Source organism: Macaca mulatta, chromosome 5 (genome assembly GCF_049350105.2).
Source record: "Macaca mulatta isolate MMU2019108-1 chromosome 5, T2T-MMU8v2.0, whole genome shotgun sequence".
NCBI classification, from domain to species: domain Eukaryota; kingdom Metazoa; phylum Chordata; class Mammalia; order Primates; family Cercopithecidae; genus Macaca; species Macaca mulatta.
The window spans coordinates 29,899,789-29,919,326 of record NC_133410.1 but is presented as its reverse complement, the minus strand read 5'-3'; the positions used below and the strand labels follow the sequence as shown (position 1 = coordinate 29,919,326).

Below are 19,538 nucleotides of genomic sequence, written 5' to 3'. Positions count from 1 at the left end.
CTCAATCAGGCTGATCCAAGTCCAGAAATGCCTTTGAAGTCAAGGAGACCTTCATGTGCTGATCAATCCTTGCAGGGGTAAAGAGCAAGAAAAACTGGTTCTTGCACTTTAATATTCTGCCAGGCAATGCATTCAACTCAATGCAGAACAAAAAGGTTTCCTCTGTTACAAATTGAGTGATTTTCTACTTGGGTACTGCTTGCTACAATTAGCTTAGGTGGGGACCTATCGATCCTAGAACACGATAACTTATACCTCAGTACATATTTCCATTAGGTTAAACTAATGGTGAGGTAGCAACAACCGTCAATTCATACTGTCTCTTGGTCTTGTGCTTGGGGTCAATTTAAGTGGAAACCAACATGTGATTCTCTTAATATGACCGATCAATATTGATTATAAGGTGACGAATATTAAGTATCTGTTTGAAACATTTCTAAGTTACCAAAACCTTTGAAGTTAAGAATTAAACCCAACTGAAAAGCCCGAATACGCGTGAACTCATAAAATGTATCCCTCATGTCTGCCTATTTAGTGGCACAGCAAAATTTGACATCTAGACTTTGGACTTGTTCAGAGTGCTTTTCTCCACAGTCTCATAATTAGCTCAGTCAAATCTTTTTATCTTAAGTGTCTAAGATAAACTGTTTTCTCTCCAATCGTAAAGCTGTAGAGAGTGTATTCCAAAAGCCAGCAATATGAACCTATTTTATGTCCCATTATGTTTTAAGAGACTGTTAAAATAGGAAATATAGGCATTTTATAAAGTAGCTTTTTTATTATTTTGGTCACAAAAAATATTCAATACAATAGAATTATACAGTTTGTTGACTTATAATTTATTATAGTAGCATAAATAAGGACAAAAATCCCTGTAATATTATAGATAGGGTACCAACTGCAGTTGATTGTCACATAGAAAGAAGAGGTAAAAATTTGAACTATAAAGTTAATTGGCAAGATAAAAAGACATGAGTACAAATTGCAGAGAACAACAGTTTCAAAATTATTATGGCACATGATGACTACAAAAAAATATGTCAATCTGTTTTAAATATTCACTACCTTATTTATGTTAATATATGATTACATGTTATATAACTCAGGTTGAAGGAAAGTGGGGGAAAAGCACATGTAACTTATTGGTAGAATTAAAATGTTATAGTTAGAGCATAGATTATTTCCCTATTCTTTTCCACAGTAGCACCCATGATTCACATCCTGCCACTATTTGAAACAGCCTGAAGGAGGACACTATGAATTTCCAACTGTCTGCAGACTCATTTCACATGAGCCTACTCTCATTATTTTCAGCCATTGGTATCATCTTAATTTAAATAGCTCAATTGCATTAAATATTATATTTAATTGGTAAATTGTTGAAGTAGTCCATTCTATTTTAAAAGTGCCTCCTTTGTGAACAATAATCTTTAATAATGATAACAGAATGGCTTAAGACAGTTTACTCTACCTCTTTACATTCTAGGTAACAAACCAAAGTGCAAATGCTAATCATTAAATTTTACCACCTTCCACTTGTACACACACACACACGCAAATGCATACACATACCCTCACACCCATACAAAAATTAGACTTTATATTTATACAGTATCTTCAATTGAGCAAGTAACTGTAATGCAAAGAGGTTCTTCCAGCATGCAACTCATCCTCAATAAATTAAAAAAGGCCCTCCTCTGCATATATAAATGCATAGGACCACAAATTTAAAAGGACAGTTTCCTATTGATATAATGGCCATACACTCCTTGAACACTTACGTAGTTAATCCTAAATTCAGTTGAAAAGTGTGTAAAATGTCTGTGAGATACACTGTGACCTATATTCTGCTTTTACACCATCATAAATTGTGTTTCAACTAGTGTAATAATGACCTAAATTTTATTTCCTCTCATGTTCACTAGATTCTCACTTTCCCTGATTGGCAATAGTATTTCTTCTTAATGCCTTATTAAATAGCATTGAATTGTCTAATTTTCTCGGATTTCAATCCTGAGGTATACATTTCCATTTTCTTTGTTGATCTAGCACAGGCTCAGGTGATTTCTATATAATGCATCCAATTAGTTCAAACAAGGCAAATGAAATCACATATATACTAATCTCCACATTATTAACTATAAACAGTAACAAGATACATATCTGCACTCTTTGCTTGAGCCCATTCAAGTGCAAACTGAAGAAAAAGAATTTCCTGTTCTTCTTTTCATCCTCCTGAGTATGGCGGTATCTGATTCTGTTTCTCCACAGTAATTGATAAGATTGCAAAACCTCTCTCACATCCCTCCTTTATTCCATATTGAGAGCTTGATTTTTTTCACTTGTTTGCAAAGCGCAGTTTGATTCCATTTTGCAGAGATCTTACTTTAAAGCTTTTTTTGTTTGTTTTCTTCAAAATCAAAGCTTCATTTTAATCAGTTAGTGATCTTGCCCCTTGGGAATCGATTTCTTTTTACACAAGACAAATCCAGGTCTATTAGGATCCAACATATTGAGTTGGAACACTGCATGTATTTCACTTACGAGCACATACATTCATTTTACACGATTCCTCAATGTGGCCAGAGGGGTTCGTGGTCTGCAATGTATCCACCTATAAAAAATACAAAAATATATGTCTGCTTTACAGGGATGTGAGTAGGGTTTTGCCAGCCTAGTTCCAAAGCTTGGACTGCACGTCTTGGCTGATAGTATTCTTTCCTTCTTTAAGATGTATTTGCAGTAGCCATAACCTCTTTCAGAAGCCATAGAGACATAACAGTCCTCACTACAATGAACAGCCCTGGGGCATCCAAATCAATACAGCTGGCTAATCTCAAGGATGCTATCTCTGACAAGAGATGTTTGCATGGTATAAGAAACATTGCATCTAGTGTGTTTCAGAGTTCAAGCTTTTCAAGGCTATGAAATGTCAAAAGAAGAGGGGCTGGGGAAGTGTTTTTTGCTTTATTTATATTACAAATACAAACAAGAATGAAATGGTAACTTTGCTGTCATTGCTTTCACAACTTGCACATCCCTAAGATCTCAGAGATATGAGCTGGATCTGAATGTTCACACCCTTCCAAGTAGCTCTAGTCTCTTAAGGCAATCATTAGATAGCTCACTTTTTCTATAGAAATCGGGTCAGGTTATATATGCTATCAACAAATGGCCTGCTGATTCTCTGGTCAAGGATGAATTGCTCCCCTCTTCAAAGTCATGACTGTAAAAGGGCAATGTTTCCCAACTTTGTTTCTAGTTTGGAAAAATAAAGTTATGATAAAAACTCCTTCAAAATATTTTGGTGCTAATGTCAGTTTTAAATAGTGTTAAATATTTCTCTGAACTTACGCCTGACCAACAGGCAATTTCTACTTTCAGTGCTAGAAAGTACACAAAGTGTCTTTTTCCAATTCGGTGGTGGTGCAATTGATGTCAGTAAAATCTTAGTAAGTCTGAATATTGCCAAAAAATAAAAAATAAATCACTTTCATAGAGTAAACATGGTACATTTCGCTGCCCAAAGTACTTATTTTTAAGAATTAGGATAAGTAGAAGAGAAATATTCCAGTTGATTTCCAATGTAAGAATGCATCAGCACACCAGAGTCAAAGTAAAAAAGAAATTAACGACTTATTTCACTGAATGTTGGACCAACTTATTTGTGAAAGTAAATGGTGTAATAAAACAAGTAATGACTAACTTTAAAATTAATCGTTTAAAGAAAATAAAATGTATTAAAATGCTCTGACAGTATATTATCAATATTAGCTGCATAAATTTAAGCAGCATTAAAATATGTCTCAATTTTAAAATGTAAATATTATCTTCTTCTAGAAATAAAAACAATATCTTTTTGTTTCTCGAGCAACTTTGAAAATTAATACATATGGGGATATTCAGGCTAAGTACATAGAGCAGAACACATTTATCAAGGCATCTATGATAAGTGAATGTTTATGACTTAAATTTTTAGTTTCAGATAGTTCACCTTATTTTACACAAACCATATCACTGCACATTTAATTTTAAAATTCCTTATACATAGATGAAAGCTAAATATTTCAAACTTTCTGATATTGTGTGTTATTTACTAACCAACTAAAACTACATTAAAGTAATGTATACCAGGACCACATTAGATTTTCCTATTACGCATTTTTCCTATATATGATATAATTCCATAGCGGTTATCAACTATTTAACTATTTTTGTGAAGTTATTCATTCAATTATCACATTCTGTACAAGGCTACGATGTGGTCTATGAAGGCAAATATCATGTACTTAATGTTTCTTTTCAGTGTTGGCACATTGTTGGTAGCCCTGAAAATTGGATTAATGAATAAATGCATATTTGGAAATAACCAATTAGGGAAATCATATTACTTGTTATATCATAGTATCACATATATAATTTTAATATTTTGAAATCATATGGTTACCTTTGACTTTCTATTGTTTCTCATATTTTAGATTATGGAATACACCTCTTTCAAACTATAGTAAATGCTCTTTATTTTACTGGCATCCCATTTTGCCCCCTTTGTTTCCCATCTCTCTCTTAAATTTAGTCTAACAACCTAAAATTTCATTAAGCTTCTCTTGTTAATTCTTCTCCTATAATAGTATTTCTCTTCTTTTCTTAAGGGAAAGATACTATGTAAATTTTTATGCAAGGTTGTAAATAAATGAATAAATAAGTAAAGCATTTTTTAAAAAAATATAGGAAATTATAGGTGTCAAGTGTTTTAATTTTTATCTTCAGGACTTGATTTACACTTTTAACTTAAAAGCATCCCCAGGAATATAATGCATTTAAATATTATATTAATCATATTGCTATGCAGCATAATGAAGTCCACTTATTAAAATGTTATTGAGGAACAGAAACTCTCTCATTTCGTAGGTTAACTACATAAGAGCAGGCTTCTATTTTTGTGATTTAAGCTGTGATGTGCTGAACAAATGCAATGGTGTACTAATACTCACCTGTCACTAAAGCAAAAAGAAATAGGTTCTTTTCTAACCATTAAAGATTAACGTTTAGAAACAAAAAGTGCCTATCTTGAATCACTTATTGAGTTTATACACAACTACTTAGGAATCACCATTCTGAAAACTGTCTTTGGTGAGGGTCAGAGTAGAAATGGATGTTACCAGGATGTGTTGGTTTTGATTTGAATCAGCTAATTAAAATGGCCCTAGAAGCAATTTGCAGATCACAGACACTGAGGAGATAGGCTGTAGTAAATCAGACCAAACCAATCTTTCAGTCAGGTCCAATTCAGCTGAAGTTGTATAGACACAGCCTTTGTCTTCGCCTTTCAACCTTTCTCCTGGATTTGTTCTATCACCCAGGCAACAAGTCACACACACACACACACACACACACACACACACACACACACGGAGATGAAACCACATCATTCCTTCATGCTTTCTACAAGGTTATCTCTGTGTCTCACTCAGTCCATTTCCTACCCCAGAGACTAAATTAAGCTGCAAACTTTACTTAAAAAAAAAAAAAAAACAGTAAAATGTTAACTTATATAAAAGCTATATTCTTTACCTTCTCTAGACCTCCCTGGCAAACCATAGGTAACTAGCGCGAGGAGAAGAAAACTGAATTATGCAGAGAATTGGAAAAGGACTCAGACCTGGGTACAAGAACACACTGAACACCCACACATAGGAATAAACCTGTCCCTTATGATCCTGAAAAACTTCAAAACAACCAACAGGGAAATATGTATATTTTAAAAGAAACAGATGTCTATTTTTCTTCTTATGTTTATTAGGTATGCTTCAATACTAAATCATGCACTATATAATTGGTGTAGATTCAGTACAAGTATCTGTTGAATGTGTTTGCATATAATTGGCAATATCTATAATGAGTTCATGAATATTCATTATCTTTTTCCTTGTCTAATGTTCAAATCTAGGGAAAAATAAAAAGTATGATATAAAATGCAGAGTATGGTCCATGACCCAGAAAATCAAATTGATTTTAGCTTCCACAGTCTAGGAAAAGGAAGTTGACGTTAATTTTTAGAGCATAAATGCGTAATACAGGAGCTGAACCATTTGTTAAGAATAACCAATGCTATTATTAACACTGAAAAGTTTATCTCGTTTTGTTTGTTTGTTTGTTTGTTTTGAATACTAGAAAACCATTTGAAATGAAAGCCGGGACACAGAGTGAACATGGGATTTAAGAAAGTGGAGGACTATGAGAAGGACAATTCTGGATGGTATTTTGGTATTTTACTTTCTTCTGATTTATACAAGTAATATATCAAAAACCATAAATGATAATAATTATTCATTACAGTGACACTTGTATAGATGTTGATGGGGCTCAAGAAACACCACCCCAAAATATGGTACCTTGGCATTTGAGAAAACAGCAGGAGCAGTAAAGCCAACTCTCACCTACCCCTTGCCCTTCTCCCTTGAAGCAGGTCATAAGACTCATTTGAGAGGTGCCCTCCACATACCCGGAGGAAAGGAACATGCTCATCTTTGAAGACACAGTGCCACAAAGAAGAATCTGAACAAACAGGCCTTGCTAAGTTCCCCTCTGTTTATAGACATTAAATCACACCTCTTTTGTCCAATCATGCTCTTCTATGACTACCCACCTGTTCATCAAACCCAAACATTAAAAACATATGTTTACTTACTTCTTTGGGTCTTCATTTTTTAATGAGGACTCCCATGTCATGGAAAACTTATATTAAATATAAGTTTCATGCTTTGCTGTTATTATTCTATCTTTTGTTATAGGTGTCTCAGCTATGAATCTAGCAATGGGTCATAAAAAGAAATATTTTCTCTCCTACAATGTTTATTACAAGATTGCATTTAACTATCTAATTTAACCTCAAAAAGTGCTTGTAAAGTAGGAACCATATTTTTCTCATTTTACACTTGAAACAGAAGCTCAGAGAGTTTAATCTCCTTATATAAAATCACACAGGTAAGTGGTAGAATTAGGGTTCATATCAGACAGAGTCCCTTTACATTATGTTGCCTCATATTTATTTTTTTAAATCCAAGTTCAAATCTTTTAAAAATAGACAGCAAAGTTATCATTGTAGTATCTCCATTTTTGGCACCGTTTAAGAAAAAATAAGCAAACTTATACAAGTTTGCTAAACTAATATGAACAAAAGTGTTAAGAAACTCAGTTCTAGAAACTTCCATATATATCATATTCTATCATGATTATTTAAATTCACAAATATATAAAGATTCTATCATAATTATTTAAATAGATGCATACCTAAGAAGCAACTTCTACATACCTGAAAGTTGTCTAAATTGCAACAAGTAAAGAAAAAGAATTAAAAGATTCATTCTATCCAATCAAAGAAAGGGAAGTCTATACCCATTTACGTATGTGATAGTACACACACACACACAAAGGCCATTAGCAACCGTTTGAACTATACTCTTAAAAATAAGTATTTCAGTCTGTGAGTCACCCACTGATTAGCTACGTAAGAAAAGGAGACAGAGGCCAGGCGTGGTGGCCCAGGCTTGTAATCCCAGCACTTTGGGAGGATGAGGCGGGTGGATCACCTGAGGTCAGGAGTTCAAGACAAGCCTGCCCAGTATGGAAAAACCCCATCTCTACTAAAAATACAAAATTAGCCGGGCATGGTGGCACATGCCTGTAATCCCAGCTACTTGGCAGGCTGAGGCAGGAGAATCGCTTGAACCTGGGAGGCAGAGGTTGCGGTCAGCCTAGATTGCACCATTGCACTCCAGCCTGGGCAACAAGAGCGAAACTCCGCCTCAAAAAAAAAAAAGAAAAGAAAAGAAAAGAAAAGAAAAGAAAAGAAAAGGAGAGAAAAGGAGACAGGAGATAGAAAATGTTATACGAATTCCTCATCATGGATACTTGGGCCCTGACTTCAGAGTATAAATGATTTGGGAATTTACAAAAGAATGCCTTGGGGCCAGGAGCGGTGGCTCAGGCCTGTAATCCCAGCACTTTGGGAGGCTGAGGTGGGTGGATCACGAGGTCAGAAGATCGAGACTATCCTGGCTAACACGGTGAAACCCCGTCTCTACTAAAAATACAGAAAAAATGTGCCGGGCGTGGTGGCGGGCACCTGTAGTCCCAGCTACTCGGGAGACTGAGGCAGGAGAATGGCGTGAACCCGGGAGGCGGAGCTTGCAGTGAGCCGAGATGGCGCCACCGCACTCCAGCCTGGGCGACAGAGTGAGACTCCGTCTCTAAAAAAAAAAAAAAGAAGAAGAATGCCTTGGGTTGGATAGCCAAGCAATCAATGTTTCCTGACTGAATGATTGTTAAAATCATGGAATCTCAGGATTTATTAGAAAGAATACCATATGTTATGTATAAGTTCAGTCATGTAAGAGGCATGGAAGGAAATACAGTCCCGGTTCTGAGGAAACTTTTATTTATCTTTTGAAATGGTAAAACTATTTCCTATAGTTTCACTTACTTGGCTCTTTCATTTTTCTCTCCAAGGTTACAATCTGCTTATATGCACAAAGTTAACAGGAAGGTACAAGGTGAGGTCAGAAAACAGTGAGAGGATTTAGTTTCCCTTCCTAAACCAGAGATTTCCTTAATTCCACTCAACTCCATCATGAGCTGTTTTTCCTATATTTTCTACTTAGTTGAAGGCTACATATCATAGAATCGAGTATAATAAGAGAAAACAACAAATGTAACAAAGCTGTTCTGAACATCCTCAATTAGACATACACAGACAAATTAATTCAATAACTATCAAAAGACAGAGTATTCAAATAAAACAACTATTTGTCAAGAAAATGCTAATGCAATTAAGTATGTAAAGACTGGTGCTCTAGAAGAGCCTATTCTTCAGTGTTAAATCATCTTTCTCTTTATTGTTTTTATAAAAACAACCATTTTATTTGTTTCCGTGTTTTTTTTTTTTTTTTTTTTTTTAAATGACAGAGTCTTGCTCTGTCACCCAGGCTGGAATGCAGTGGCACAATCTCAGCCAACTGCAACTTCTGCCTCCTGGATTCAAGCGATTCTCCTGTCTGTCTCCTGAGTAGCTGGGATTACAGGCATGTGCCACCATGCCCAGCTACTTTTTGTTTTTTTAGTAAAGACGGGGATTTCGCCATGTTGGTCAGGCTGATCTCAAACTCCTGATCTCAGTTGATCCACCTGCCTCAACCGCCCAAAGTGCTAGGATTACAGGCATGAGCCGCCCCACCTGGCCAGAAAAGAATGATTTAAAAAAAAACACTCTTTCTAAATCAGGGAAGGATGGAGATTACTACAAATAGACCATACCACTATGCACTATGTAAGTAAAACATTAGACCGGATCCCAGCTTTAGAGCTCTAATTACATTTGGCCAAGGTTAAGAGTTAATGCATTTCCATTCTGAAGGCTCACAATAAAAATGTAAAATGGCACAAACTTAAACTATCATCATTATCCTCTTCAGGCCATAATACTGGCCACCTTTGGAAACAAAAGCAGTATTGGCTGGTATTCATGTGCCAAGGCTGCCTGAGAGAAACAGAGGCTAGATGCTAATGAGAAGATGAAGTGAATAGCAAGTTTGGCTGTCCTTAAATGACACTTAAATTGCAATCATGTGCCTGAAAAATTGAGAGCTACTTGGGGAGCCTTGAACACCCACAGAGAAGAGTAGAAAAATACAAAGTATTTCCAGGTGATGGATAAACCCACTAAGTTTGATCTACAAACAAGCAAATTAAGTAAATGCCCAAGGAATTAATTGAGACTTGAATTTGTAAATGTGAGAAAGTACAAAATTAGAAATTCCAAATAGCTTCCTCTTTATAAAAAATATGTTAAAATTCTAAGAATTGGCACAGTGATTATATATGATCCCTTTGGTTGATAATAGATGAATTTCTAAGCTGAATATAATTCTCTTTTAATATGATTTGTGGTTTACCAGCTTCAAAAATCTGTGCTTTCTGATTATTAGAAAGTTCTAGAAATGTTTTCGGAAACACTTTTTGTAAACACTAAGACACTAATTTAAGGATTGATGTGAACATATTTAAATATTGATTTTGGTACACAGAAAGACGTTACATTACTATTTAAAGTAGAAATACAATTTCAGAAATGAGGAGACCAGGGACTGGGCCCGGTGGCTCTTGCCTGTAATCCCAGCGCTTTAGGAGGCGGAGGAGGGCAGATTGCCTGAGCGCAGGAGTTTGAGACCAGCCTAGGCAACATGGCAAAACCCCGTCTCTACTAAAAACACAAAAAAACAGCCGGGTGTGGTGGTGAGCGCCTGAAATAATCTCAGCTACTCAGGAGGCTGAGGCAGGAGAATCGCTTCAATCCGAGAGGCAGAGGTTGCAGTGAGCAGGGATTGCAACACTGCACTCCATCCTGGACGACACAGAGGGAGACTTCGTCTCCATTAAAACAAACAAACAAAAAATGGAGTAAGGAGGCCATTTGGAATCATTCTTTACCAGATTATTTACTTTACTAGTGATAATGCTGAAACCCAGAGAGGTGACAGGACATGCTCAATATAACATTGCAGACCTTAGATTAAAAGCAAATGTATTCACTCTCAATTCAGTTCTTTATTTCCACTTAAATTATGAGAATTATATCACAAAGACGTTGAAGATTTGGGGATGAGATTAAACAAAGATTAAGTGTCTCTAATTCCAGTACAACACAGTTGTGAAATGCAGGAAAGATAAGTTACATTGGTATCCCTTTAATTTATAGCAAATTTTGCATTAATAATGTCAGTTGGTTCATCAGAAAGAGTAAACAGTAATGCAAAAATCCCAGCAAAATGTGTTAAATACCAAAAAAAATTCTTTGTAGTAAAGTTTCTGTGTGATGTGAGATGAATTTGCAGAATCTCCTTTTATTTTTGAAGAGTTGGAAAACAATCATAAAATATAATAAAAGTTACTTTAAGTTTTGTCATAGTTTCATTTTAAATTTTGGGGGGATGGTTCCAATCAATATAACATATAATTTTAATATGCATATTGTATAAAAAGGACTGAAAATCTTACACTTCAAAATAGATCATAAGTCTTAAAATGCTTAATTACAAGGCAATATGGTGTTTCTCAACAGAACAAAAAAAAAAGATTACATGCTTCTCTTTTGCTCTTTTGTCTTATAAGTGCAGTGTGATGTATTAGTTTAATTAAAGTCTACCAAATTATCATAAAGATTTTATGTGCTGCAAATAATTGGCTTTTTGTTCTCTGCTCACTTTTTGTTAATGGAAGCAGAATTTTTTTTTAGTGATACTTGGTATAAGATACCAGAACGCTACAGGGAAGAAAGGCAAATGAGGTGTCTAATGAAGTGACCTTTGGCATCTTGGACTGGAAATAAAATGAAGTCTGCACTAATGCAATGAAAAAGTCAATGTTTCCAAAGGGTTAAAAGGATAGATCATATTATGGCTCAAAGCCAAACTACACCAAGAATCCTTCCATATATAAAAATGACAATCCTATTAATATGAAAAGCTGATAGGCTCTAAAATTAAGTAAAATGTACAACCAGATAAGATTTTTTAAATGTATACTAGAACGAATCAATCGTTTTATGTGAAAGATTTAGGTTGTAATTCAGATAGAGTTATACTACCAGGTACCTCTTTAGTAATAGGCAAATATAGCACACAGGTGAACATAGAATTAATAAATGTAACATAGTAAATGAACGTTATTTCAGAAAGTAACAGTACTAACATAACCACTCTTACTAAAGGTGAGTAGGAACAAATTATAATTAAAATATACAAGCATTTACATGGCACTGCTATTTCTAACAGTAATATAATAAAAACTGAGAATAACCTCGGAACTTGAAATCAGCCCACTGATTATAGAATCTGAAAGTCAGAAACTACCAGTGACTCCCATAAAGTGTGATTCTAAAGCACTTTACATAATATTCATAGGACATAAATGATAATCAGCAGTGCTTCTTTTGTTAAAATTATGTGATCACCACTCATTTACTATTGCCTTGAAAGAAGCATAATGTATGTATTACAGGATTCCTGAAATGTTTGCGCTTTAAATTCATCCCCTGAATTACTTTTTAAAAAATTTCTGCTGTTATTCTTGGCATCAAAACATGTTAAGAATTTCAATTAGTGATACTAAGATTCTACTGAGAGTTTATAAGGTTTCAGGCTGACGTGCCAGGTCTCTAGGAAATAGATACTATCCAGTGACCATATTTTACAAAGAAGGAACTCAGTAACTAAGAAATTAACTTTCCCCAAATCACAGATCTAAAATGGCAGTATTGAAATTTTAAGCACAGGAAGTCTCATTCTAGTCTTTGTTCTCTTAAGCAGACTACACTCTACTGCCTCTCCAATTAGTGATTACATTGTTCTTAAAAGCAAGTTAGTTCACACTTGCTATATCTTTTCAAACGTACCTCAACAACACTTTTTGGGTAGAGAATATTACTGGGATTTTTAATATATCCATAAAAATTAGTATCTAGCTAACCTTAAGTTCTTAACTGAAACTCTCTCTCCTACTTACACACACACACCTCAAAATAATAATCATATTTCTGAAGAACAACCAATATGTGTACCTAATGATATACTCAAATGGTGTTAAGCCTATAGGTTTTCCTCATTTCTTAAAGGCACCACTTTGTTCTTGTGAAATCTTATGACCTCAAAAGCCAAACTAAAAATTAAGCCAAGAAAATGATAGTCTCCCCAACTCGTGATACATTTTTTTTCAAAGATAATTCTCTCATTGGTTGTCTCTGAAGAAACAGTCTCAGGAAGGAATGTTCCTCAGTGAGTGCACATGCATATTTAAACAGATATACTGGATTTACTTCATTTGTTTCAAGCCAAAGAGTGAAAGGGAATCTTTGACAAAACTGTCATCTTTAAAACATGGTGATATTTCATTTTCCCCTTCTGCACTATTTAGATTGCTTGGAACTGAAATGCTTCCAGCAGCTCCTATGTCCAATTTTTCAAAGTTGTCACTTCCTAGCAAATCTGCTTAAGCAAAATACTTATGTTGTTAGAAAACAGAACAAACATACATTATAGAATACATTCCATTCTTCTTTGCAGGTCAGAGTCTTATTCAAGAATGGGAACTTGGAAGAACATGTGGAAATAAATTAGAAGATGACTATGATGGATTGGTTTAAGTCAATGAATGTGGTACACCTCTGATTAGTTTCCAAAGATACACTTGGACTTAGTTGAGTATTAGTTTTCCACTCAATAATCATATGATCAAAATGTTATTTTCAATGCATTCACCAAAGGTCATAAAATTTAAAAGAACAAATCCAGAGGAAAATGGGACAATGAAAGATGACCATGGTTACTCTTCCTTAGTTCATGTCTATAGCAGCTATTATAATGTACTTGTCAACATTTTATGTCTCAGAGGGAAATGAAAAATTGCCAAGCGTTACACTTGTAGACCTGTGGCCTTTCTGAAATGTGGACATCATAACTCATATCTTTTTTTTTTTTTTTTTTGCTATGGAGTTTCGCTCTGTTCCCCAGGCTGCAGTGCAGTGGTGCAATCTTGGCTTACTGCAGCCTCCGCCTCTCGGGTTCAAGTGATTCACCTGCCTCAGCCTCCCGAGTAGCTGGGATTACAAATACGCATCAACATGCCTGTCTAATTTTTGTGTTTTAAGTAGAGATGGGGTTTCACCATGTTGACCTCAAACTCCTCACCTAGTGATCCGCCCGCCTCAGCCTCTCAAAGTGTTGGGATTACAAGCGTAATTCACTGTGCCCATCTTATAACTCATATCTTATAATAGCTGAATGAGAGAAAGCACAACAGAAGCAAAATTCGAAATAATGATTGCAAGAATCAATTGTATGAAAGGAAACAAAACTTGTCATTCCTAAGCAACTTCCAAATGTAAGAATAAATACGTTTGAAAGGTTCAGTGATGCTGTCTTGAAATATTGCTCAATATCCTTAGCATAGAGTAACTTTCTGAATATATACACACACACACTTACATACATACTCCAAGTTGTATATATTTAGATATACAATATTTATCATAAGTGGAACTTATTCCCGTCTATGCATGATTACATAATGCTTGCTGAAATTAATCTTTTCAAACTTGTGCCCTGAAAATTACCTAAGACTTACAATTCCTTCCATTACTTTTAAAAGCTAGTCATGTCTCAGCAAAAGCCAAGATTGCTTATGGTGTACAATCTGAAACCCAATTCTCTCTCGGCACTTTAACAGTAGATCTGTCACCCTTTAACACCACAAAATCAATACCCTGGAATGTCATGGTTCTCTGATGGCCCACAAAGTCAAGGCATGATCAATTTCAACTTCCTTACTAGACAGAAATAGACTTAGACAAATAAAAGATTCCATTCAAGTTAAATTCAATAAAACAAAAGAATAAAGGAAGAAGGAGTCAAAATTGTTAGAATTCAGTCCAACAAATTAACACTTAAAGCTAAATCAATTTTTTAAGCCAACTAAATTGCACACCTAGTCATAAGGTATGTATTATAACTTGTAAAAAGCATATGAATTACTCCAATCCATAGATTAAGAAATACTATCAATTAGGTATGTCTTCATTACATTTGGTAATAAACAACAGGAGAAGGATGGCGTCTGAGTTCTATACTATGTATGCCTAGAACGTAAGAGCAGAATTCTTATATTTCTTGTCATAAACTGTATATCATACATAGAACAGTCCCTGATGCAGAGTAAGCCCTTAATAAATATCTAATTACTCTATGAAAAGTACTGCATACTTTAAATACATCTGGCACATAAACTCTATGAGGGCAAAGGCTCACACTTTCTTGTTCACTGCAATGCCCCTGGCTTCTGTAGTGCCTAGCACATTAGCGGGCACTCAGTGAACATCTGCTGATTCGAATAAACAGAGGTTTCGGTGGCATTTAAATGATAGACTTCGAGAGTTTTTTTCTGTAATAAACACTTTATACACCAGCAGTTTTATTTTGCTCCAAAATTTTGACATACATAAACACAAAGACTTATTATTTAGTAACACTTTAAAAAGCCAGGCCTAAGAGTTAGGAGGCATGGAGTGTGGTTTTGGTTCACTAATTTGCTGTGTAACTTTGCCTCTCCATGTCTCTCCAGTTTCATCTATAAAATGCAAAGGAAGGGTACAGAGAAAGCAAGACGGTTCTCAAGTATCCTCTCGGGAATATGTAGGTATATACCCTCCTGGGTATGTGTAGAGACAGGGATTCAGAAGAAATCAATGAAAGGGACTCTAGAGGTCAGAGAAAAGCAGGAAAGCAAAATCCTATTAAGAGAGTTAGAAGAAACTGAAATCACTCAATTGAGCAAAGAAAATGCTGTAAAAGCGTAAGTGAAGGAAAACTACATGGGAGAACTTAGAAGCACGTGGTACCAAGACCTCGGGTCCTACTTCCAGTCCCACTAAATGGAGTATGGGATGGCCCATTCCTTTGTCTCCCAATGTCATAGAAATTAAAAAGAAAAACATTCACACTCCCATCTAGCTTGCCCCTAGGGAAGCTGTGGGACATAATTCTGACCAATAAGATATACAGAAAAATCTTTGGGAAGGGAATCCCTCCTAGAATAGAAAGGAAATGGGATGAGGTGAAGTTTTCCCTCATCTTTCTCCCCACCTGAAATAGGGACTTAGTGGCTGGAGAGACAGCAACCCTCTGGGGAATACAGGAAAGAAAATCAAATGTTAAGGATGGTAGGCAGGAGAAAAGCGGAAGTTGCTGATGACTTCTAGAGTCTTGTATAAGGAAAACCTAAACCCCTCATTCCACTATGGTGAATCTGTTACTTGCAGCTGAGTGCATTCCTAAGCAATATGTTTCCAAAAAAGAAAAAAAAAAAAAAACAGATAGAAGGATTAGCCAAAAAAAGAGAAGAAAAACTCAATGTATGATTATGAGGGATCCATGATGCTACTAACAGACACTAAATAGAGGGCTGCAGGTGTTTTCGTTTGATCAACTACCATGTTTCACACTTTTACATTGCTGACACCGTGCAGAAAGGAGACCACTTTCAAGTGTAAAATCTCTGAACCAGGAATCAGAAGACATGGGTTTCACTTCTGGCTCTTTCACTTAAAAACACACTCAACTTTTAACAAGAAATTCTTCAATATAAAATAGAAGATAGGCTGGGTGTGGTGGCTCATGACTCTAATCTCAACATATTGGGAGGCCAAGGTGGGTGGATTGCTTGAAGTCAGGAGTTTGAGAACAGGCTGGCCAACATAGTAAAACCTCATTTCTACAAACACTCAAAAATTAGCTGGGTGTGGTGGCACACGCCTGTAGTCCCCGCTACTTGGGAGGTTGAGGCGTGAGAATCACTTGAACCTGGGAGGAAGAGGTTGCAGTGAGCCGAGATTGTGCTACTGCACTACAGCCTGGGCGACAGACTGAGACTTTGTCTCAAAAAAAAAAAAAAAAAAAAGGAAGGATTACATATATAAATAGAAAGCATAGCATTTATTTGATAAAGGAATTGTTAGAATTAACAAGATAATGCATGTAAAAACACTTTCTAAAAATTTACAGCACTTTACTAATAGCTGTGCATATGGGATGACGTAAGTAAAATACTGAGCACAATTTGGGTCACACAGTAAGTCCTTTTTTATCATTACCACTGTTATACAAACATATTTGTCCATAGCTCCTTGAGAAAATCCCTGCCTTGCTGGACACACAGTCCTTCAGAAGGCATATTCCTGCCTCATGACTCTTCTCTTCTAGGCATGACAGATAGAATGAAGAGCCAACTCTTAACCCAGGCAGCGCCACAGTTTCTCTCCCTGACATTTGAAATAGCCACCCAAACACAGCGGCAGTTTTGTAGGTAAACAGGCATACAACAGGCAAATTCAGGCACTATGAAGTTGTTGGCCATGCTTTACCTCTAGAGAAGAAAAAGATAACAAAGAAAGAGAAAGAGAGGGAGGAAGAGAGGATACACATGATGGCCTTGAATTTCCAATCCATTTCTGAAGATTAGGTCCTATGTATTCCCAACTTTAGCATAAAATATCTTTTGCTGATTTCTCATATTGGAAACCAAAGAGTTTTAACTAAATACATTCATTTTAGTGTTGGCATTGAAACATGTTTCAAGCGGGTTATAAAAAATCTGAACCTATGAAAGTGTACAAGAAAAGGTGTCCCATAACCAAGTGCGGTGGATCATGCTTGTAATCCCAGCACCTTGGGAGTCTGAGGTGGGCAGATTACATGAGGTCAGGAGTTAGAGACCAGCCTGGTCAACATGGTGAAACCCCATCTCTACTAAAAATACATAATTACCCAGCGTAGTGACAGGCATCTGTGATTGTAGCTACTCAGGAGGCTGAGGCATGAGAATCACTTGGACCCTGGAGGTGGAGGTTGCAATGAGCCAAGATCACACCAATGCCCTCCAGCCTGGGCGACAGAGCAAAACTCCATCTCAAAGAAAAAAAAAAAAAGAAAAGACTATCCATATTCCCTTCTGCTTCTATCATTTTACGTTACCGCCATGATTTTATGATAAAATTTCATAAAGCATTCTATGAAATGAAAAGGCATTTACAATTAATAACAGAGGATAATTTCCTATTTATTTATGATGCACAGTGTCTGCAATTGTTAATGAAAATATTAGATTAGTTAAAATCTTAAAGTTACAAAATATTTTGTGGAATGTTTAATCTGAGAGTCTTCTTGCAAAACAAAATAAGTGAAAATCACATTTATGTATAAAATTGTGTATATTTATTTTCTGTGAGCAGCAAAAAAAAAACCCAGGAAGAGAATAGATTTTAGGTGCCAAGGAAATAGAACTGGCCAACTTCTAACCACCGTGCCCCCCCTCCTCCCCACACCAAAACGAGTGTCTGTTGAATGCTAAGATCCTCTGACTGCATTATGGTACCCAGATCCTAGAATCAAATTATGGCTTTTCTGAAGGTGGGCACAGCCAAATTGCTGAATGCTTTTGGATAGAGTCCCAGAATGCAAGGGCTTATGTTTACGGTCTTATTTTGTTTTGTTGACAATGAAGTACAACTTCTGAGTTTCCCTATGATCCTAATTTAACAACAGTCATTTGTCAGATCTAGAAGTGGTTCAAACATGGTCATTTTTATGTAGTTATGGTAAAATTATGAATTCGTTCAAAATAAGAAACACAAATTAAAAATAAGAAACGTGAAGGAATATTTCCATCTGGTGACAATAAATAGATCAAATAGCACTTATTTCCTGTTTAGAACACTCAGGTAACTTATTTTGTCAAGGAAATGTTAGCTCCCAATGGAAATAAGTTTTAGAATGTGACCTTCCCAGAACTAAGAAGACCTAATCTAGTGTTCACATTTTAAATTGTCACAGCTCAGATATAAACTGCCTGCTCACTCGTGGTGTTCTGTGGTGGGAAAAAAAATAGTTATAGAAAGTAAGCTTGCTTATATTTTGCAAAATTTCTTTCATAATAAATCATATAGTGTGTATGATTGTTTTTAAAAAGACAAAGGAAAGACAATCTTGTTTTCCCCTTCAAATTGTGGTTCTTGGGTAACTTCAGCTATAACAAATGGAACATGGTGAAAATTATTTGACCTTTTTGTTCAATTTTCCAGTTTTTTAATGGAGAAGTTGCATTTCATTCCTATGTACTTAATAGGAATTTTGGCAGGCTTCCAGTTTATAATCATCTGGAAGCACATATTATAACTTTAATTATAACTTCCAAGCTAAAAGAGTAGTTAGTATGATGTAGGCATTCAATTACTGTTTACCGCAGTGAATGAATCTATAAGGCAGAAATGTACAAGCTATCATCCAGCGAGCACTCGATTCCCACCTGAGTTTCATATTTCTCTTTCCATTTACTTCACCCCAAACAGTTTCCATAACAAACACATTGGGTAATAGGGCCAAGACACTCAAGCTATTTCTTATTGTTTAGAAGCAGGAAGTCATAAACCATTTCAAACCACATTCCCATAACTAAGGAAATCTGCCAAAATACATTAAAGCAAGATTTTTATTCCTTGAAGGAAAAGAAAACCTGATGGACTATTTCAAGTGAGGACAACTGAAACTTGGTACATTAGTAGCACCGGGGGAATCTGCTATTAGATCAGATATTACTTGTTTGAAAACAGAGCATGAAATGATGTTAATCTGCAAGTGGAGGAAGCTGTTCATGGCCCTCTAATCAGAGCATGGTGTACTTGAGTCATCCGCCCTTTCATTTTTCAATCCAGGATACCCACCGAGCCTATTCCAGTGGCCATCATGAGTACACCACTCTTAATAAATTCAATGGGTGTTTTGCAAGTACAAAGCCTATGGGATTGGCCACTTTAGGCTAAATTTTAGCTGCATAATCAAGAATATAGCTGAAAACGCCAATTAATGGTTCAAAGCACAAAGGATCAAGCTTTAGCTATAGAAAAATCATTTACGGACTAAAGATATCACCTCTGT

General features: G+C 35.7%; 1 protein-coding gene across 11 annotated transcripts in view; it reads right to left on the bottom strand.

Moving 5' to 3' along the window:
- The window catches only part of PCDH7 (protocadherin 7), a 427,263-nt gene that overhangs the window by 358,099 nt on the left and 49,626 nt on the right, over window positions 1-19,538 (bottom strand). For 2 of the 11 annotated variants that reach the window (XM_015138178.3, XM_078002608.1), the window contains exon 2: window positions 2,555-2,614. The exons of the other annotated variants lie outside the window; for them this stretch is intronic. In XM_015138178.3, the coding sequence (XP_014993664.2) occupies window positions 2,555-2,614 (60 nt within the window). The remainder of the gene's footprint in view (window positions 1-2,554; window positions 2,615-19,538) is intronic. 11 annotated transcript variants of the gene reach the window in all.